This window comes from Nuphar pumila, chromosome 14, assembly GCF_984573655.1.
Source record: "Nuphar pumila chromosome 14, dmNupPumi1.hap1.1, whole genome shotgun sequence".
Taxonomy (NCBI): domain Eukaryota; kingdom Viridiplantae; phylum Streptophyta; class Magnoliopsida; order Nymphaeales; family Nymphaeaceae; genus Nuphar; species Nuphar pumila.
This window is the reverse complement of record NC_143262.1, coordinates 73707439-73730152: the sequence shown is the minus strand read 5'-3', so window position 1 is coordinate 73730152 and position 22714 is coordinate 73707439. Positions and strand designations below refer to the sequence as shown.

At 37.3% G+C, this 22714-nt stretch overlaps 1 protein-coding gene across 1 annotated transcript in view; it reads left to right on the top strand.

Annotated features, from left to right (window-relative positions):
- LOC149816979 (transportin-1-like) overlaps positions 1 to 20662 on the top strand; it is an 86802-nt gene extending 66140 nt beyond the window's left edge. Inside the window, exons 24-29 of the mRNA XM_089987635.1 lie at positions 18334 to 18405; positions 18499 to 18623; positions 19258 to 19309; positions 19385 to 19453; positions 19808 to 19867; positions 19998 to 20662. Of these exons, the coding sequence (XP_089843761.1) occupies positions 18334 to 18405; positions 18499 to 18623; positions 19258 to 19309; positions 19385 to 19453; positions 19808 to 19867; positions 19998 to 20081 (462 nt within the window). The 3' untranslated portion in view covers positions 20082 to 20662. The remainder of the gene's footprint in view (positions 1 to 18333; positions 18406 to 18498; positions 18624 to 19257; positions 19310 to 19384; positions 19454 to 19807; positions 19868 to 19997) is intronic.
- Positions 20663 to 22714: the final 2052 nt, after the last annotated feature.

Sequence of the window (22714 nt, the reverse complement as noted above, 5' to 3'; positions counted from 1 at the left end):
CCCATTGACAGGTGGGTCAGCTATAACAACTTCTCATTGGATTTTCAACTCTTCTTAACTGCTCTCAATAAGGAAGAAGAGCCCACTATGTACTACCAGGCAACCACTTCTACCAAGTGGGTAGAAGCCATGAATGATGAAATGCAAGCCTTGCATGAATGTGGAACCTGGGAAGTTGTTCCCAGACCACCTGACAAAAATGTTGTTGGATGTAAATGGGTCTACAAAATAAAGCACAAGCCAGATGAAACTATTGAACGGTACAAGGCAAGGCTTGTGGCAAAAAGGATTCACTCAAGAAGCAGGACAAGACTATGATGAGACTTTTAGTCCGGTTGTAAGAATGGGAACAATCCGAATTATTATTTCCCTGACTGTTGAACATGGATGGAAGTTGAGTCAGCTTGATGTAAAAAATGCATTCTTACATGGGGACTTAAAGGAGGAAGTATACATGGAGCAACCCCCTCGGTATCAAGAACAAAATTGTAAAACTCATGCGTGCAGGTTAAAAAGAGCCATCTATGGTCTGAAGCAAGCATCTCGCTCATGGTTTGATAGCTTCTCGCTAGAGATTCAGAAACATGGATTTTCACGTTCCATGCTGGACCACTCATTATTTATCTTTAGAAGTCAGATTGTGAGCACTCTGTTATTAATTTATGTTAATGATATTGTCATCACAGGAAACTCTGTGACCCACATCCAAGAAGTAAAAGATTTACTAGGTCAGAGGTTCAAAATGAAGGATCTTGGAGTTCTACGTTACTTTCTTGGCGTAGAAGTTGATAACCAGGCTCATGACTTGACACTCACTCAGCACAAGTACACCGTAGACGTTCTCGAACTCCGAGTGTGCTTCATCAAAAACTTAGCTCTCAGGATGGAGATCTGTGTGATGATCCCACCAGGTATCGAAGCATAATAGGAATGTTACAGTACCTCACATTCACCAGACCTGATATTGTTTATTCAGTCAATCAAGTGTCTCAATTTATGCATGCTCCACGTACTGGACATATGGAAGCGGTCAAGAGGATCCTTAGATATCTAAAAGGGACTATTGGAGATGGATTGATATATTCACCACAGTCATATGACAAAGATGAGCACAGACTCACTGTATATTGTGATGCAGACTGGGCAGGAGATCCTGATGAACGAAGATCTACATCAGGATATTGCGTCTTCATCGGAAAAAAATAGTCTCTTGGAGCAGTAGAAAACAAAAGGCCATCGCGAGATCAAGCACTGAGGCTGAGTATAGATCTATGGCTGCTGCTACTGCCGAAGTCACATGGATCAGGCACCTACTAACCGAAGTAGGAGAAAAGATTTCCCATACTACTTTGCTATGTGACAACCAAAGTGCTATCAACATGTCATTCAATCCAATACATCATAGTCGTGCCAAGTACATTGAGATCGACCAACATTTTGTGAGACAAAAGGTTGAAGAAAAAGAGATTGAACCTGAGTTCGTCAATACTGAGAGACAAGTTGCAGATCTATTCACCAAAGGGTTAACAAATGATCGTTTTTGGATGCTTAAAGGCAAGTTGTTCATGGTCCAAAACCATGATCAACTTGAGGGGGGGTGAAAAAGGTGGACCCGATCCACGTCGATCCATGGATTGTGTGCAACCATGTACACATATCCATAGTTATGTATTATAACCCACTTAGATCATCGGGTTTGGATACACCAGACCCGGATCCATATCACTGTGTTGTAACATTATAAGACATCTTTTAGGTCACGATTTTAAGTGATGAGAAAAACAGAAAGCATAACAACTGAAAAAAAAACTTGCGTTTCTTCTTCGTCTCCCTCTCTCTCTTTTCTCTACAGGTGAAAAACTTTCAATCTCCAATCCTTCAATCTGATTGAAGGACATAAGGGAGATCTCTACTACATGGACCAATTGATCATTCCCAAAGATTCCTTTTGCTTCAATGTAAAAAAATTGGATATTTTTTTGTCATAAAAAACTTGGTCATCCTAGCATTTCTAAATTATCCAATGTATATTATTTGAGAAAATTTTGTAATGAAAAAATCCAATGAACTAACTGTATTCTTGGAAAAATGAGCCACTCCTTATCAAGAGAACTTTGGTTGCCTCCAAACCTCTTGAATTAATACACTCGGATATTTGGTGTCCCGCTCCTCTTGCCTCTAAAGTAAGATTTACTTATTTTGTGATATTTGTGGATGATTAGTCTTGGTTCACTTGGATTTTCTTTCTTAGGGACAAATATGAAGTTTTTGAAACTTTCAAAACGTTTCACAACCTTGTTAAGAATCTTCTTAAAACCAATATTTCTATTTTTTGGTCTTATTTAGGAGGAGAGTATATGTCAAAGGACTTTAAAAATTATTTGGAGAATCATGGCATTTTACATGAAACATCTTGTGCACACATGCCTCATCCAAGTGGTTTGGCCGAAAGGAAACATAGGCATATAGTGAAAACTGTCCTGAAAATGACATGAATCCCGATGCGTTCCGTAATGGTTACGAAGAACAAAAATACAATGTATTTGAATACATACTCACCATAGAATTAACCTTCTTATATCTAAACATGTTCGAAAACACTTTTGGGCTGAAGCTGCACTTATCTCGGTTTATCTCATAAACAAACTTCCTTCAACCAAACTTCAAAATATTTCTCCCTATAAGAAACTTTATGAAACTACCCCCGACTATTTCAGACTAAGGACTTTTAGATGTAAATGTTTTGTCCTTACAAATAAAAATGACAAACTTTCACCAAGAGCCATTTCTTGTGTTTTTTTGGTTATCGAGAAATCTCAAAAGGATTTAGATATGATTTTAAACATGATAAACTCTATATATTAAGAAATGTTACCTTTATAGAGCAAAAAAGTTTCCTTGATGTGCCTATTAATGAAAAAAATGATTACTATTTTATTGAATTACTTCCTGAATATTTTAATGATATATTAAACAACAATGATGTTGTTAATGATGAACCTCAATCCAATATCCAGTATAATAAGTCTAACGGTGAACCTCCAATTATCCCATATGAAAGAAGAACTGGTGATAGACATCCAAATGCCTTAGAACAATATTCTAGCATAGAACCAAGCACTCTTAGGAAATCCACCAAAATATATAGGCCTCCAGGTAGATTTATATCCTATGAAAACTTTGTTCTTCGATATACAACTTGTTTTGTAAAGTTTTTTTCTTATTTTGAACCCTCTTTATACAATCAGGGAAAAAAATTGTCTTGAATGCTATGTCACATGGGTGCGGGTGCGACACAGGTGCAACACAATTTTAAAATTTTTGGACACGGGGACTCGGCAAAAAATATATATATATATAATTATATATATATATATATATATAATTATATATATATATATATATATATATATATAATTTCATTTTATTTTTAAAATGCCACAGCACAGTCACAGTCTGTGACTGCAGCACAGTCACAGTCTGTGACTGCAGCACAGTCACAACACTGTGCCTCTTTATATATATATATTTTTAAATAAAAAATATAAAAAATTGGTTTTTTAGGGACATTTTTGGACTCGGTCAAAGTTGACCGAGTCCAAAATGTGGACGGACTCAGCCTGGACTCGTTGACCGAGTCCGGGCCGATTCCGAAGCCGCACCCGAGTCCGCACCCGTGTCGGGGCGTGTCGACTCGGGTGCGGCACCTCCTTAGCCGAGTCCGTGTGACATAGCCTGAATGAATGAGCGCTATGAATGATGAAATACACGCCTTAAAAAAAACCTAAGATATAAGAAGTCTTTCTCATGGAAAGAAGACAATCGGTTGTAGGTGGGTCTTTAAAATCAAAACCATGGGTGATGAAACTTTAGAAAAACATAAGGCGAGATTAGTGGCCAAGGGTTACTCTCAAGAATATCGTATAGATTATGATCAAACTTTTGCCCCAATTGCTAGGATGACCTTTGTTAGATCTTTTATAAATGTTGCTGCCATTAGATGTTGGCTTATTTATCAAATGAATGTAAAAAATGGCTTCCTCAATGGTGAATTGAAGGAAGAAGTTTATCTGGACCCACCACCTTGATACGAGGTTATTGTTGGAAAGGTGTTTCACTTAAGGAAAGCCTTTTATGGTTTGAAAGAGGCACTTAAAGCTTGGAATGATCGTTTTAGTTCTGTTATGGTCAAATTAGGCATTACTTCCTTTTATACTGTATTAAGAAATCTGATGCAAATATTGTTATCCTTCTCTATGTTGATGACATAATCATTATTGAAAGAGACAAATAGGAAATTAATTTTATTAAGAATGTTTTAAAACAAAGTTTTGAAATAATTGATTTAAGCTTTCTTAGATATTTTTTAGGGATTGAGGTTGCATGTTCTGCTCGTGACTATTTTCTAACTCAATCCAAGTTTGCTTCTAACACCATAGACAGGTCTGAAATTACAGATAAGAAAATGGTGGACACACTTGAAGTGATAAATAAAAAAATGAAGATAGATGACGACACACCTCTGGATGATCTACTCTTTACCGCCAAATGATTGGGGCACTGACATACTTGACCATTACCAAACCTGATATCTCACTTGCATTTCATACTGCCAGTCAATTCCCAACATTCCCTTACTACTATGCACATGAGTGTCATCATGCATGCCATTAGATATTTACAAAATTTTATTTCAAAGGGGATTGTTTTGTCTTCCTCTTCTCCACTCGAATTAATTGCTTATATTGACTCCGACTGGAGATGAGATCCTAATGATACACTCAACTATAGGTTTCTGTGTGTTTCTAGGTGACTCATTAGTGTATTGGAAATGTAAAAAGCAGTAGAAGGTGTCGTCGTCTATCAAAGCTGAGTATCGTGCCATAGCCACCACGACATCTGAAATTCTATGATAGAAGATTGTTGGAAGACATGGGGGTGCATATGCAATCACCCTCAAGGTTATGCTTGTTAAAAAATGTAATTCTTATATATATATATATATTGATCATAATACCCGAAAAGGGTATTTCTGTATTTTCTCATTTTACGCATATTCCACTTAGGAATATGATTGTATTCTTTTTCTCTTTTTCTTTTTTACTTTTTTCATTTTTTTTTGTTTTTATTTTTGTACTTTGTACCTACCTTGGGGGGCCCAATATAGTTGTTGGGCCTCTCCAACGGTCACCGTTGGAGGGGTTCCAACAACTACATTGGAGCCCCTTCAAGGCCTCCTTTAGTGGGTTATAAATAGAGGACTTCCCCTTGTATTAAGCATTGCTTTTGAGTCTCAAGCTCCTCTTTTTTATTCAATATATTCTCGTTACATGAATTTGTGCATGTTTGCATTATTTTATGCCTTTGTGCGTATTTGTTCAAGTGTTGTTTGAGTGCCTTTGTGCACATCTTTTGTGAAGTATTAGTGCTTGTATGTGTATTGTCTCTTCGTAGACATTTTCACATGGTATCAGAGCTTGGTTTGAAGAAGGAAGGACGTGTGGTTGAGTATCTTGAAAAGTGCGCCTTCAAGTGTTTTGTGATTGACGTGGAGACTTATATTCATCCTATATTTTAGAAGTTTCCTACCACAAGTAAGATCTAAAATCTTATTACGATACATGATTTTTTCTCTATTCTCTTCTCTCTAATGGGTGAAAAAGACTTTCATTTCTCTCTTGGCTTCAAGTTGAATGACTCAAACTATCATGTTTGGGCCAGGAACATGGAAATGTAAAGGTCTTTGGGGATACGTTCTTGGTTCTATACTGGAACCCGAAGTAAAGATTACTTTGGTAGAGAAAAGTGAAATTAAAATCCTCGAAGGAGAAGAAAGAAATAGAGCTCTTGAAGAATATTCCAAGAGACATGAGGAATGGGAAAGAAAAACTTTTAATATTCTTTCTTGATTTTTTTTATCGGTTGAAACTAAGATCAATGCCAATATTATTAAATTCAAGAAAGCATCGGAAGCTTGGCATTATCTTGAGAAAATGTACACGTCAAGAGACTTATCTCACAAGTACTATCTCCAAAAAAGGGCTTTGACCCTTTAACAAAATGAAATGTTTATAAGAAAATATGTTGCGGAATTATCATCCATATGGGATGAACTTGATATGCTTGAGCTTAAATGGAGTGGAGAAGTCATTGAGCTTAGGTACAAACAATTGGAAGAGGACCATTTTTTCAATTTTTTGAATGGGCTTAGACTCGAGTTCGAGCAAATTCGGTCCGCTTTTCTCTCCTCTTTTGTTCCCCCCTCCCTTGAAGATGTCATTACAAAGCTAAGTGGGGAGGAAACGCGTATGAACACTAGCAAAAACAATCCGAGTGTTCTTGCAACTTCAACTAATGAAGAAAGTGGTGTTGTTAATGCCGTTTCAAGACCGGAGAACAATGTTCGAACTTATAAGCCTCCTCACTTCAAAAATCAAGGATCAAGTGGTCAAGGAGGAAGAAAGGACTACAGCAAAATTTTGTGCCATTTTTGTAAGGAACCAGGGCACATCAAACTTGTTTGCCCTAAATGAAAGAAGCTGCTTGCCATGACCACCACATCTCAAAAGAAAGAAAATATGACTCCCTCAAATGAAGCTCTTTCTCTACATCAGATTGTGGAAGCGCTTCAACCACTTCTTAAGGGAGCTGTTTCTGGAGCAACTACATCTACCTATTCTTTTCTTGGTAAGACCTCTTGGTTCTTAGATTCAGGTGTCTCTTTTCATATGTCCCCCAACATATGTTCTTTATCCGATTTTTTAAAGAATTCATCACCATCTTTTGTTTCAACTGCCGATAGCACTTATCTTGAAATTAAAGGAACTGGAAATTTTGAAGAAAAATGTTTTTTTATTCCTAAAATTAGATTTATTCTAAAACTAAATTTAAACTTGCTTTCTGTATCTCAACTCTCGGACCATGAATGTAATATAAAATTCTCATATGATAAATGTTGGATACAGGATCACCGGTCTGGGAAATTGATTGGGGAAGGCTATAGAAAAGATCTTTACTATGTGGATTTTCTTCAAATTCCAAAAGATTCTTTTTGTAATGTGCTGCATTACAAAGACATTAATGTATGACACAAAAGACTTGCCACCCCAATGTCACAAAAAAATTGTATCTTTTGTTTGCCAAACATTTATGTAAAGAAAATTTTGTTTGTAATTATTGCACACTTGGAAAAATGAGAAGTTTGCCATATTATAAAAAATCCATGTCTATTACAAAACCTTTTGAACTTGTTCATTCAGATGTTTGGGGACCGACACCTATTATTTCAAAAGGAGGGTTCTCTTATTATGTGATATTTGTGGGTGATTTCTCTAGATTTACTTGAATATATTTTCTCAAATATAAACACGAGGTTTTTGCAACATTTAAATCTTATCATATGATGATTAAGAATCAATTTGACAAAAATTTAAAGATTCTTATAATCAATTCTGGGGGAGAATATCTTTCAAATGATTTTAAAAGTTATTTTGAGAAATATGAGATAATTCATCAAAAATCCTGTCCCAAAACACCCCAAAAAAATGGTTTGGCTGAAAGAAAACATAGACACATTATTGAGACAACCAGAACCCTGCTCATTTTCCAAAACAACCCTAAAAGATTTTGGACCGAAGCCGCCCTTGCATCTGTCTATCTTATCAACCGTCTTCCATCCAAAAACTTGGATAAAATTTCACCATTTGAGATTTTGTATAAAAGAGATCCTGATTATAGTAGGTTAAGGGTTTTTGGGTGCAAATGTTTTATTTTGACAGATAAAAATGATAAACTTTCTCCTAAAGCCATTTCTTGTGCCTTCTTTGGGTATTCCCAGACTCAAAAAGGATTTCAGTGCTACGATATCAAGAATGATAAATTATGTGTCTAGAAATGTAAGCTTTCTAGAAAATGTTAGTGGGTTTGAAAAATCTGAATCTCATGAGGAAAATATGGATTATTCCTTCTTATTTGATCTATTGTCAAGAGATGATGACATCAATGATGAGGAATTCACACCAAGTGAAAATGAAGTAAAAGAAAATGACAATCCTCTTCAGCCTTTTATCTATCATGAGGCTGATGATAGATCTTCTAGGGAACCTGTTGTATACAAACGTAGAGACCAAAGCAATTTTAAAAGCGCTATAGAGAAATATAGTGAGCCTAGTGAAACAATCACTTTGGGAAGTTCTCAAAGAACTGAGAGAAATAGGAGACCTCCTTCTAGATTCATATCTTATGACTCCTTTTCTCCCAAACATAGAGTGTACTTTAGTGCCATACACTCATACATTGAGTCCAAATTTTTTGAAGAAGCCAAAAAGATGAATGTATGGGTAGAAGCCATGAAAATGAACTAAGGGCTCTTAGGAAAGCTAGAACATGGGAGTTTCAAGATCTCCCTAAAGGAAAGAAAAGTATAGGATGTAGGTGGGTTTTTAAAGTCAAAACCAAGAGTGATGTAACTCTTGAGAGATATAAGGCGTGTCCTATGTCACACGGACTCGGCTAAAGGGTTGCCGCACCCGCGTCGACACACACAGACTCGGGTGCGGACTCGGGTGCGGCTTTGGACTCGGCCCAGACTCGGTCAACTCCGAGTCGAACTCGGTCAACGAGTTCGGGCCGAGTCCGACCACATTTTGGACTCGGTCAACTTTGACCGAGTCCAAAATTGTCCAGTTCGAGTTTTAAATTTTGTTTTGGATCCGGGTCGGGTCGGGTCCAAACCCGACCCAGATCCAAATTTTTTTTGGCAGCCGAACCCTAAAAGGGGTTTATCGACAGGGAGAGGGGCTTACCCTCTCGATTTTGCCTCTCCCCCTCAGCCCCTGCAGCTTTCTCCTGCAACCACGCCGGCGATCCGAACTCCGGCGACAGGCAGCCACCGGTTCCCCCTCCGTCAGGTATGTTGACCCTGCTCGTAGCCTCCCTCCCTGCACCCTCTGCTCGGAGAGGAGGGGCTCGGCCCCCCTCCCTGCACCCTCTGCTCGCAGAGGAGGGGCTCGGCCCCCCTCCCTGCACCCTTTGCACGCAGAAGAGGGGCTCGGCCCCCCTCCCTGCACCCTTTGAACGCAGGGGAGGGGCTCGGCCCCTCCCTGCACCCTCTGCTCGGAGGGGAGGGGCTCGACCCCTCCCTGCACCCTCTGCTCGCAGGGGAGGGGCTCGGCCCCCCTCCCTACACCCTCGGTTCGCAGGGGAGGGGCTCGGCCCCCCTCCCTGCATCCTCTGCTCGCAGGGGAGGGGCTCGGCCCCCCTCCCTGCACCCTCTGCTGGCAGGGGAGGGGCTCGGCCCCTCCCTGCACCCTTTGCTCGCAGGGGAGGGGCTCGGCCCCTCCTGCACCATCTGCTCGCAGAGGAGGGGCTCGACCCCCCTCCCTGCACCCTTTGCACGCAGAAGAGGGGCTCGGCTTCCCTCCCTGCACCCTCTGCTCGCAGGGGAGGGGCTCGGCCCCTCCCTGCACCCTCTGCTCGCAGAGGAGGGGCTCAACCCCCCTCCCTGCACCCTCTGCTCGCAGAAGAGGGGCTCGGCCCCTCCAATATTCCCTGTTTTATTAACATTATTGTATTTACTTATTTAATTATTTTCTTTTCAGTTTTCACTTTTCAGATATAATGGCGAGTTCTAGCGGTAGTGTCAATACATTTGGTTCAAGTTCTAACCCTGAATTAGATGTTTCTCAACCACTTTGGAGGCTTGTGACAAAAGGGATAAAAGCTAGTAGTGGTGGTGGTGGGAATGTGCAGTTTCATTGTAATCTATGTAAGACTGTTTTCACAGGTTCTTATACGCGTGTGAAAGCACGTCTTTTGCATATTCGTGGTCAAGGAATTAGGGCATGTTCTGGGGTTGACAAAGACATGTTAAAGCAATTAAAAAAAGAACAAGAGGAAGCTGAAAAGAAGAAAATTACAGAGATGAAAAGCGATTCGATTAATTTGTCTTTTCCTATTGCTAGTGATACACAAGAAGTGCTTTTAAAGAAAAGAAAGATGGAAAGCAATAAAACAATACAAGCGTCATTCAAAAACATGGCAAGAGCAGAAATTGATAAAAAGATTGGTCGATTCTTTTACTCAAGCTCAATTCCTTTTAATGTAGCTAGAAATCCATACTGGAAAGATATGATTACATCTTTGGCTAATTGCAATTTGAGTGGTTATGTGCCTCCTAGTTCAGAAAAACTAAGAACAGTAATTCTTGCAGAGGAAAAAAATAGAATTGAAGACTTGCTAGAGACCCCAAAATTTGCATGGAAACGACATGGAGTGTCGATTGTTTCTGATGAGTGGACTGATATACAAAGGCGACCACTGATAAACTTCATTGCTTACTCACTAAATGGGCCAATCTTTTTGAAGACTGTTGATGCATCTGGAGAGTATAAAGATGCTGAATATTTAAAGAGATTATTTGTTGAAGTGATAAAAGAAGTGGGTGAAGAAAGTGTGGTGCAAATCATTACTGACAATGCTCCAGTTTGCAGTCGTGCAGGAATGAATTTGGCAAGTGAAGATACATATTCACATATTTTTTGGACTCCTTGTGCAGCACACAGTTTAAATTTGGCACTTAAGAGTATATGCAATCCATCAAAAGATGATGCACATGCACATGAAATGTGCTTATGGATTGAGGAAATAGAGCATGATGTTCGAAATATTGGAAATTTTGTTGTAAACCATCATCATGCCCTTTCTATATTTAATAGGCATTCTGATCTCAAGTTACTGAAAGTTGCTGAAACTCGTTTTGCTTCTCTAATTGTTATGATAAAAAGAATTAAGCAACTCAAGAATGCATTGATGATGATGGTGGCTGATCAAGATTGGGATTTTTATCATACTGAAGATGATTTCAAGGCTCAAGCTATCAAAAAATGCATCTGTGATGATTTTTGGTGGGATAAAATTACATATTTTGTTGAATTTACAGAGCCTATTTGGGAAATGCTGAGAGAAGTTGACAGAGATGTACCCATGCTTCATAGAATTTATGAAATGTGGGACAATATGATTGAAAAAGTTCACAGTATCATTTTTAAACATGAGAAGAAAGATATTGCACTTGATGATTCAGAATTTTACAATCATGTACATTCAGTTTTAGTGAGAAGATGGGATAAAAGCAATACACCTTTGCATTGCATGGCACACTCTCTCAATCCAAAATACTATGCAAAAAAATGTTTGACAGCAGGTGTTGGTCGTGTTTCTCCAAATGAAGATCCTGAGATATCAAGAAATAGAATGATATATTTGGGAAGAGTTTTTAATGATCCTCACATGTTTAAGGTTGTAAATAGTGAGTTTGGCAAGTTTTCTACTGGAAGATTTGATTCTTTAGCAGCACTTGTGACAAGGGACGAGGAAGATCCCCTTAATTGGTGGGCAACATATGGATCAGAGACACCAAATCTGCAACGTCTTGCAATGAAGTTGTTATCCCAACCTGCTACATCATCTTGTTGTGAAAGAAATTGGAGTACATATGCTCAAATTCACAACATTAAAAGAAACAAACTCACTAGTAAAAGAGCTGAGGATTTGGTATATGTTCACTCAAATCTACGATTAATTTCTCGCCGCACCAAAGAAGAGTATAAGTACTTTTTTTTCTTTGTATTCAAAGTTTGTATTTAAATATTTCATATTTGTATTCAAAGTTTTAAGTTAGATACTAATATAGTGATTTTTTGATGCAGTTGTGGACCATCCAAGAATTGGGATGTAAATCCAGAAGATTTTGGAGGGAGAACATAATTTACATACTCTCAACATGGACTACCTCGATCCTGTTCTTCCTTCTAATTCAGACGATGAGGCAGATTTATGATAAGTTTTGTTGTTTATCACACTCACAAGCTTCTTTATGTGTTATATTTTGGTAAGTTTGTGTTGTTAAGAATTGCTTTTTTTTTGCTTTAAAATTTACAATCTTTATGTGTTAATTTATTGTTATATATATAATTATAATATTTAAAATATATATATTTATAATATATATTTTTTAATATATATATATAGCCGAGTCCCCGTGTCCAAATTTTTTGGAATTGCGCCGCACCCGTGTCGCACCCGCACCCGCACCCTCACCCGCACCCATGTGACATAGGGCGTGTCTAGTTGCTAAGGGATATCGACAAGAATATGGGGTAGACTATGATGAAATGTTTGCCCCGTTGCTTGAATGGTTACAGTTAGATGCCGTATTACCATCACATCAATTAAAAAATAGAACATTTATCAAATGGACGTTAAAAATGCTTTCTTAAATGGAGATTTAAATGAAGAAGTTTATATGACTGCTCTTCCTGGAATGGATTGCTCTAATGGTAAAGTTCTCCGTTTACGAAAAGCTCTTTATGGTCTAAAGCAAGCTCCCAAAGCTTGGTATGACCAATTTAACAGTTTAATGATAGAAAATGGATTTATCTCATGCTATACTGACACTGCCTTATTTGTAAAGAAATCTGATTCAGGAATTGTAATCTTGCTGCTATATGTTGATGGCATGTTAATTACAGGTGATGATATCAAGGGAATTAAAAAAATTAAGTTTGCGCTAACTGAAAAATTTGAGATATCAGACTTAGGTTTTCTGACATACTTTCTAGGCATTGAAGCTGCTTTATCTCATAGAGGATATTTTTTATCCCAAACTACGCTTGCTTGTGAGATAATTGACAGGTCTGATATGATTGATGACAAAATTTGTGAAACATCCAAAGTTGTTGGATCGAAGATGAGGATCGATGATGAGATTATTTTGGATAATCCTACTCCTTACAGACGGCTGGTTGGGTCATTGATGTATCTTAATATTACTAGGCCTGATATATCTCATGCAGTTCACATTGCAAGTTAATTTCAACATGCTCCTACATTGGTTCACATGAGTGCAGTCCTTCAAATCATCAGATATATAAAGGGAACAACAAATAAGAAAGTATTTCTTTCTTCATCTTCTGAATTAAATTTAATTGCGTATATTGACTCTGATTGGGGAGGTGACCCTAATAATCATCACTTTACCATTGGTTTCTGTATCTTTTTAAGTGAATCGCTGGTCTCTTGGAGGTGTAAGAAGCAACAAAAGGTCTCTTTGTCCTGTATCGAAGCTAAGTATAGAGTCATCGTATCTATAACCATGGAAATAATATGGATTTGGCGTCTGCCAGAAGATATGAGAGTTCATATTCTAGAATCGACAAAATTATGTTGTGACAATAAGAGTGCAATATACATTGCCAAAAATCATACCTTCCATGAGCCGACAAAGCACATAAAAATGGACTGCCATTATGTTTGGGAAGAATATTTAAAAAAAATCATCGATCTTCCATATGTGACATCGGAGTATCAACTAGCAGACTTCTTCACTAAGGCGCTTTGCTCCCCTCGGTTTCATTTTCTTTTGGGCAAACTTGCGGTTATCGCACCGTAAGTTTGAGGGGGGGTATTAAAAATGTAATTCTTATGTACGTATATATATTAGTATATATATATATATTTTAATCATAATACCCGAAAAGGGTATTTCTGTATTTTCTCATTTTACGCATATTCCACTTAGGAATATGATTGTATTCTTTTTCTCCTTTTCTTTTTTACTTTTTTCATTTTTTTGTTTTTATTTTTGTACTTTGTACCTACCTTAGGGGGGCAATATAGTTGTTGGGCCCCTCCAACAGTCACAATTGTGACCGTTGGAGGGGCTCCAACGACTACATTGGAGCCCCTCCAAGGCCTCCTTTAGTGGGTTATAAATAGGGGACTTCCCCTTGTATTAAGCATTGCTTGAGAGTCTCAAGCTCCTCTTTTTTCATTCAATATATTCTCATTACATGCATTTGTGCATGTTTGCATTATTTTAAACCTTTGTGCGTATTTGTTCAAGTGTTGTTTGAGTGCCTTTGTGCACATCTTTTGTGAAGTATTAGTGCTTGTATGCGTATTGTCTCTTCGTACACATTTTCACAATGTTGTGACAATAAAAGCGTACACGTTTCATGAGCGCACTAAACATATTGAAATAAATTGCCACTATATTCATGAAAAGTACCTTAAGAAGACCATCATCCTGCCTTATGTAGCATCGGAAATTTATTTGGCCAGCTTCTTTATGAAAGTTCTTCCTTCTCCCCGGAAATTCATTTCTTGCTTCTTTACGAAAGTGTATATATATTGATGTAATAGGTAAAACCCATTAGGGGTTATTTAGTCATTTCATTCTATTAGATTGTGCGCATTGGGGGCACAACAATAAACTGTTGATAACTGTACAACAACAACAAGTACTACTACGCCTTCATCCCAAAACAATTGGGGTCGGCGATATGAACCAACAAAGAAAATCATTCCGGGTCTTCCACATGAATCCTTCTCCAATTATTTCTATCCAATGCCATGTCCTCAGTGAGGTTCAAAGCATTCATATCCTTTCCTATCATTTCCATCCAAGTCTTCCTAGGCCTACCCCGACCTCTTTTAACTAATATATTTTCCCATTTCTCCATCCTTCTAACTGGAGCATCATTAGGCCTTCGCCGAATATGTCCAAACCACTAAACGATTCCCTCTCATCTTATTTTCAATGGGTGCAACACCTACCTTCTTACGTATCTCCTCGTTCCGAATCTGATCTTTTATTGTATTTCCACACATCCATCTAAGCATACGCATCTCAACTACACTCATTTTTTGAATATGATGTCTCTTGGCAGCCCAACATTCTGTACCATATAGTAAAGCGGGCCTAATAGTCGTCTTATAAAACTTTCTCTTCAACCGCAATGACATTCTACGATCGCACAACACTCCAGTTGCACTTTTCCATTTCATCCACCCAACCTTTATCCTATGATTTACATCTCCTTCAATTTCTCCATACTTTTGAATGATAGATCCCAAATATTTGAAACAATCATCCACTGGTATTTCTTGCTCACCAAGCTTCACTATACTTCCATTACTACTTCGTTGCTTACTAAACCGACATTCCATATATTCTGTCTTACTCTTACTCAACTTAAAACCTCTTGCTTCTAATGTCTGTCTCCATAATTCTAACTTAGCATTAACCCCAACTTTAGGCTCATCAATCAAAACAATATCATCATCAAACAACATACACCACGACACATTTTCTTGAATTGATCTCGTAAGCTCATCCATCACTATAGCAAATAGGAAACTGCTTAAAGCAGATCCTTGATGTAATCCAACCGTTATAGGAAAATTGGTTGTCACCCCTCCACAAGTGCGGACATTGGTTACTACTCCTTCATACATATATTTAATTATACTTATGTACTTGAGAGAAATACCTTTCTTCATCATTGTCTACCAGAGAACGTCCTTAGGTACTCTATCGTATGCCTTCTCCAAATCAATAAAAACCATATGCAAATCTTTGTTCCTCTCTCTATTTCTCTCAATAAGTTGTCTAAGAAGATGTATAGCTTCCATAGTTGATCTTTCAGGTATAAAACCAAATTGATTCTTCGATATCATGACAACCTTTCTCAACCTAGACTCAATCACCCTCTTCCAAAGTTTCATAGTATGACTCATGAGTTTTATACCACGATAGTTTGTGCAATCTTGTATATCACCCTTATTCTTATATAGAGGCACCAAAGTACTCTTCCTCCACTCATTAGGCATCTTATTTGTCCGCCAAATCTTGTTAAAAAGATATGTCAACCATTCTAAACCTTTCTCTCCCAAGCATTTCCAAGCCTCGATAGGTATATCATCTGGGCCAACTGCCCTTCTTGATTTCATTTTCTTCAAATCCTCTGCAATTTCTTTCTTTTGAATCTTGCGCATGAAGTCACGATTCATCTCATGAAAAGGAATGGAGAAGTCTCTAAGATCCTGAGCATGACTTCCATTAAATAGTTTATCAAAATAATCTTTCCATCTCTGCTTAACCTCCTCATCTTTGACTAAAACCCTTTGCGTTTCATCTTTGATACATCTAACCATACCAAGATCCTTCGATTTCCTATCTCTCATCTTTGCAAGCCTATAAATATCCTTCTCGCCCTCTTTGGTATCCAACTTGTCATAAACCTCCTTATATACCTTATCCCTCGCGTTTCGAACTGCTTTTTTAGCTTCCTCCTTTGCTATCATATACTTCTCCAAATTCTCATTATCACGACTCTTACTTAGATTTCTATAACACTCTCTTTAACCTTAATAGCTAATTTGACATCCTCGTTCCAGTATGAAGTATCCTTACCTAGCGGTGCACCGCCTTTAGACTCACCCAATACCTCCTTAGTCACCTTTCTCATGCCACACACTATCTTATTCCACATTGATTCTGAATCCTCCTCGAAACACCAATCAACTTCCTTAACTACCTGTTCTACAAACATTCTTTGTTTAGCTCCTTTCAGTGCCCACCGCTTAATTCTAGGATCTATTCTATGTCTATCCTTTTTGCGGCATTGTCTAATTCTAAGATTTAAAATTAAGACTCTATGTTGTGTATCTACACTTTCTCCCGGTATAACCTTACAATCGATGCAACAACCCTTATCTCTCTTTCTAAGTAGGAAAAAATCTATCTAACTCGTATTAATTTCACTTTTAAATGTTACTAGGTGCGACTCCCTCTTCCTAAACCAAGTGTTTGCTAAGATCATATCATAGGACAAACCAAAATCTAAAATCCTTTCTCCACTTTCGTTTCTTTCTCCTATACCATAGCCTCCATGGATACTCTCAAATCTACCCCTACTAATGCATACATGTCCATTAAGGTCACTGCTGATGAAAAGCTTTTCTCCATAAGATATCTCTTGGTACGACTCCATCTAAATCTTTCCAAAATTGACGCTTAATGGAATTATCTTAACCTACTTGAGGTGCGTAAACACTAATAATATTAATAATATCCGTACCTAATACTAATTTAATAAGTAAAATCCTATCACCCTTCCTACGGACCTCAACTACATTATTTATAAACTCACGACTCATAACAATCCCTACTTCATTCCTATTCCTATTTATTCCTGTATACCAAATCTTATATCCCCAAGGTTCTATCACTTTTGCCTTCTCAGCTACCCATTTGGTCTCTTGTAGACATAAAATATCCATCTTTCTGCTACACAACATCTACTAACTCTACAAACTTACCAGTTAAAGACCCTATGTTCGAATTGGCTAACCTAATTTTATGGTCTTACTAACTTCTTTACCCCCACCCGTCCAACAAAGTGAGGGAACCCTTGCCTATTTGACACCACACCTGGGCGCCGATGTGATGCGTCGCTTCCGGGCGACGACCTAGCAACCCTTGCCCATTTATCACTGCCTCCGGGCCTATAGAGTACAACGCGTCGCTCAATAGGGAACGCCCCAACAAAATTCTCATATTGGTTCATATTCATAGGGTATGACTAAGTTTTCTATGCTGGCTGTCACTGGCCTACCGCAACGAAATTCTCATATTGTTGATAAGTGTGTTAAATTAAAAAAAAAGAGTAATTAACAACAAAATCAAGGAATTGCAGATGCAATTGTCTGAAGTTATGGGCTTGATGTTTACCATGTTTTGACACATATTTGTCTCTGTCCATGAATTAATAATGCATTTCAGGTGTCAATCCCTGTTGGCGTAGGTATTGCAGACTGAATGATGTACAAGAAATAGTTCACTAATATTCAATATATATATATATATATATATATATATATATATATATATATATATATAATCTTGACACTGACTTGTCACTATTTCAGTTTCACCTGAGGATTTCTGGTTTACCATGTTACTTAAATTCAAGTTTTACCTAATGAGCACCAGTTATCTCTGTCTTCAGCAAACACCTGCTCACTTTCTGGTATCTGACCCATTGCCTGTCATATTTCTAATTGTATGGTTACTTTTTCTTCCGTGGTTTCTTCTTATGGTTAAACTCCATGCTTCTGTTTGTGCAAAAGTTGCCAAGAAACCTCCTTCATGACTTTCTAATGTGTCATCTAAGATCCTGACAACATTTGACTGTAATTGGTGACAAATTACTTGTCTGTAGCATTTTTCTTCATGTCTTTCATCAAGATTATAGAGAATGGTTTTGCTACCTATAAAAATAAAGAGTGGAACTAGAAATCGGGATTCAAGGTGACCTAATGAACAGAATGGCTGTTCTGACTTTTGATTGCTTGATGAGGAACATATTTCTTTACATTAAGATTGTTGCTGAGTTTGAATGTGTTAATCACTATTGAACTGTACATATTAGTAATATATTGCTTATTGACATGGAAACTGCTTATTCTAATCAAATACTGTATGTTCAGGTTCACCAAGAGATTTCTCCGATTGTCTTGACGCTTGTCTCAAGCTTGGTTCCCATACTAATGAATGCACAGGTGTGATACCCTTCTGTTTATCTACTGTGACGTTTACATCTGGAGATTTATTCTACCTAGGCTCAATCTGCAATCACCCTATTGACATAGCAGGGTCTCAACAAGTCACTGCTAGAAAATAGTGCAATCACGCTTGGGCGGCTTGGCTGGGTCTGTCCAGATATTGTATCCCCACACATGGAACATTTCATGCAATCATGGTGTGCCACTTTATGCATGTAAGTGTTAGTTTGTTTCAGGGTAATGCCAACCTCTCTCTCTCTCTCTCTCTTTGCTGATTGTGACAATGAATTTGAACATCTTGGAGCTATCTGATGGGGCTGTAGTCATAATGTCAACTGGCAGGAAAATCCAACCAATGTTTTTCTTCATTATTTATTTTCCATGCTGAAAAAGAAAATGGAGGAAAAGATGGTTTGGTGACATTTAGGCCTATGTTCTTGATTAAGTTCTTTTCCACATTGAATCTGTCGATACTTATGGTTATTTTCAGATTTAAATGCCCATTGATTATCAACATTCTCCCCTCCCATTGGAGAACTAATTTCACTATTTATTCTTAATTCTTCACAGCTGAAATCCATCATGTGCCCTTTGTGGTTCAAAGTGAATGGTTTCTACAGAGATTTAGAATAATACAAGTTATAAGATATGCTCAACATGCTCTTCTAGTGATAGCAACTTCAAACATGTGGGTTGATCATGAGTTTCTGTTTAATTAGCAAAACAGTGTAGCTATGCTATTACATGCTATATTAAAATTTGTATGAGTTGAGACTTTAGTTCTCTGTTTCTCTTTTGCACTTGTATGAGCATTTTAAAATGTTTCTTATGAAGGAAGCTCCTGTGCAGGATACGTGATGATATTGAGAAAGAGGATGCTTTTCGAGGTCTCTGTGCTATGGTATGTAGTTGCACGCACAAATGATGATGTAATGTATCATTAACTGTTCTTGCTTAAGGGATTCACTTTTTTCAGGTTAGGGCTAATCCATCTGGTGCACTAAACAATCTCATTCTGATGCTCAAAGCTATTGCAAGCTGGCATGTAAGGAAAATACTCTCTCCAAAGTTTGTATCTACTAATTAAACAAGAAACAATCCTAAGGAGGCAGGCAACATCTTGCTTGACCTCCTAGATGTTGTCCCAGAGATGGAGAGTGCCTGATACATGTAGCGGCTAAATGCCTGACACTCACTGCTATCAGCTGTTGAGCATAGTGCATCTCTGTAGAAAAAGCATGATATTTTCTGTGGCTCTTCTTTTCTATCATGACATCTATATACTGTTCTATGAAAAGTAAAAGCATAGACACACACGTCACACACATGCTTGCACAGTTTCACATGTACATAGAACATCCATGCGAGTTTTTAGCTGATCTTTATGTTTAATCTGCAGGAAATAAGAAGTGAAGACCTACACAATGAGGTTTGCCAGGTTTTGCAGGGCTACAAGCAGGTGCACAGCTCATTCTTCACACTTTTTTATACGTTTACTGTAATAAATAAGTTTTCTGAGATGCAGCTATTTTTCACAAGCATTATAGAGAGTAAGTCTGCAATGCCAGTAACATGAATACCTTCTGCAGATGCTAGGGAACGGGGCATGGGAACAATGCGTGTCTTCATTGGATCCCGTTATTAGGGAAAAGCTGTCAAAGTATCAAGTGTAATATGAATTAAACATATTCTTGTGTGGCACACCCCATTTTGTGAGCTTCTTCGGGATGTATGTGTGCATCAGTGGACCCAGTGATCTCAGCTGTTTCTGTTTGTTGATCACGAGTAAGGTTGCTGTATGGCATGTTGGGTTCAGGGAAGTCATCATTTGCCCAGGCTTGGCATGGATGTTGGAGCAAGACTCCCATCCTGTTTAAAGCTAGAGGAAGCCCTGGTATTGTTTATCAGGGGTGGTGGATGCATGTCCAGGTGTGCGGATTTTCAAGCGCTTCTGGGAAGTTTGACCCCCTATTTACATGTATACAGTGATTCCCATTCATCCTCTCTTTGTGATTTTTTTCTATAAAATTTCTATAACCGTGGTTCTTTGTTATCAGTAGGCCAGTTTTTTGTCATTGTTTAGCTAATCCAGTTAGGGAGTTACTAGAGTTCGAAAGAGTTGTCTGCAGTTCTTTGGAGTTTTGAGGCTTGGTAGTCTTTGAAGGAATCGTTGTTTTGAGCTTGAATGTTGTAATTTGGGCTTGTAATTTGACACCTTGAATAATTTGATGCAAGGGATTTTTACAGTGTTTAATAATTTTGATTTCACTATTTGTAAAGTAGTTCATGTCTTGAATGTATTATTAATCTTGCGTGTACAGTTCACATCCTTTAACAATTATGCTTTTTACACAAACTATGACAATGAACTAGAACTTTCATTTGTTATTTTTATTGATTACACGGGAAACTCTCTCTCTCTCTCTCTCTCTCGTGGTACTGAACCTGCGTTATACACTTGATTTACATAGATCTGTTTTTCAAAAGCAAGAACCTAACCTTTGGATCGTGTTTTCATGAGTTAAAAAGTTAATTCCAGCATGATGTTTTTGGGCCATTTGTAAACTCTTTATTCTCGTGAATTGTGGGCTCGAAAATTTTCATTTTGAAAATTGGTTCTTATGGTATATTAGATATGATTAAACCTAATATAATAAATAAGCCGAGTCAGACACATTTGTAGGGTTATATACTTGGATCTAAACATGTTCTCCTTTGATAGTTAAACTGGGGATTCTTAGGTCTAACATTTAATGGTTAGATTCAGGCAAACATGAGTATGTACCACTGGATGGTATTGTGGTTTCGAACTGGCTTGTAATCTCCTTCCCCCCCCTCTGAATAAACATTTTCTGAATAAATCTTGTCTTACCGAAATTGTCTCGGCATCAATGATTCTCAGTCACCAAATTATTATGTTAATATCGTTTTCAGTGTTTTATATTTCTTCAAATATTTGAAAGTCCTGTATTTGCAGTTAGATTTTCAGCTATTTGTTTTCTGATTTTGAGTTTCTAGGTCATAAATATCCTTGTATCTTTCTAAAAATAACCAATTTGCTGTTAGAATTTGTCCGGTCGTTTTAACTCTGATTTTGATGAAATAAAAGCCGTTCTTGAAATTTTGATGTGATAATTATCACATAATCGAAATTCATAAAATATGCTTAACATTTTTTTAATATTCTATTAAAATATTTATAAAAAAATCTTAAATATTATATCCTTCCCTTCTAAAAAAAAATCTGTTGTTGAAATTATCACTCAAGGATTACATGAATAAACTAAAGTATTTCTCCTTTGCACTGGATTCAGGTTCTCAAGTCCATTCTTTTATGTTGCTGTCATCTTATTTTGACAAGAAAAATGTTTTTCATTCTCAACAGATTTTTACACGCTTTTTTTTATGGTAAAATCTTTTTGAATGTTCACATTTTTTTAATGAATGATGTGCAATGGGTTATAAATGTATTATCTCATGTATCTGCGCATATTGCGCATATTGAGGAGGTATCACTATATGATAAGTTGTTTTGTCAATATGTTCAAGGATTTTGAAATGCCCGATGAATCTAAAATTCAATTTTTTTTTCTTGAATCAACACTCTTATTTAATGATATTTTGATAAAAATTAAATCTCCCACAACAAAAATGAGTTCTCTGCATCATTGATCTGCATAACTTTTTTATTGACGAAAAGCAGTGCATCGTTTCTTTTTAATTATTTATACTTGTTGAGTGTAGTGTTGTAGTACTAACGATGAATTGATAGTTCACTCACCAATTTTATTTTATAGACTAGTACTATCGGTGAATTGATAATTATAGGCGAATTCAATGAGTACTACATATACATCTCAATCACCTTTTAAATCCATCGTACAAGCTCATAGCATGTTTTCTAGAGTCTGTATGATCTATTCAGAGAATTCTTCAGTTTAGAGATGAAAAGCCGTACTAAATTTTAACTTAGTACTAAATGCTTTCTGCAATTGTTCATAAAATTGTGAAGTAAATCGAGAGTTATGATCATGTATGATCTAGACCAATATTCTTTGCAATCACATTATCTTCCTGTGTAGACATAATTTTTGACCAAGTCATTTTATGTGATAAGTCTTGTATCAAAATCTAGTGTTTTCAGTATGTTCTAGGGTTCTGCTGGACTCAACCTCATTTTTTTTCATCTAAAATGATATCCTTAAAGTTTTTGTTTAAAATTAAGATTAAACAAGAGGATTTTAGCTTTTCAACGAACCAAAAATAAGGTCAATTGGACATCGGTGTGAAAAGTTATAACCAAAAT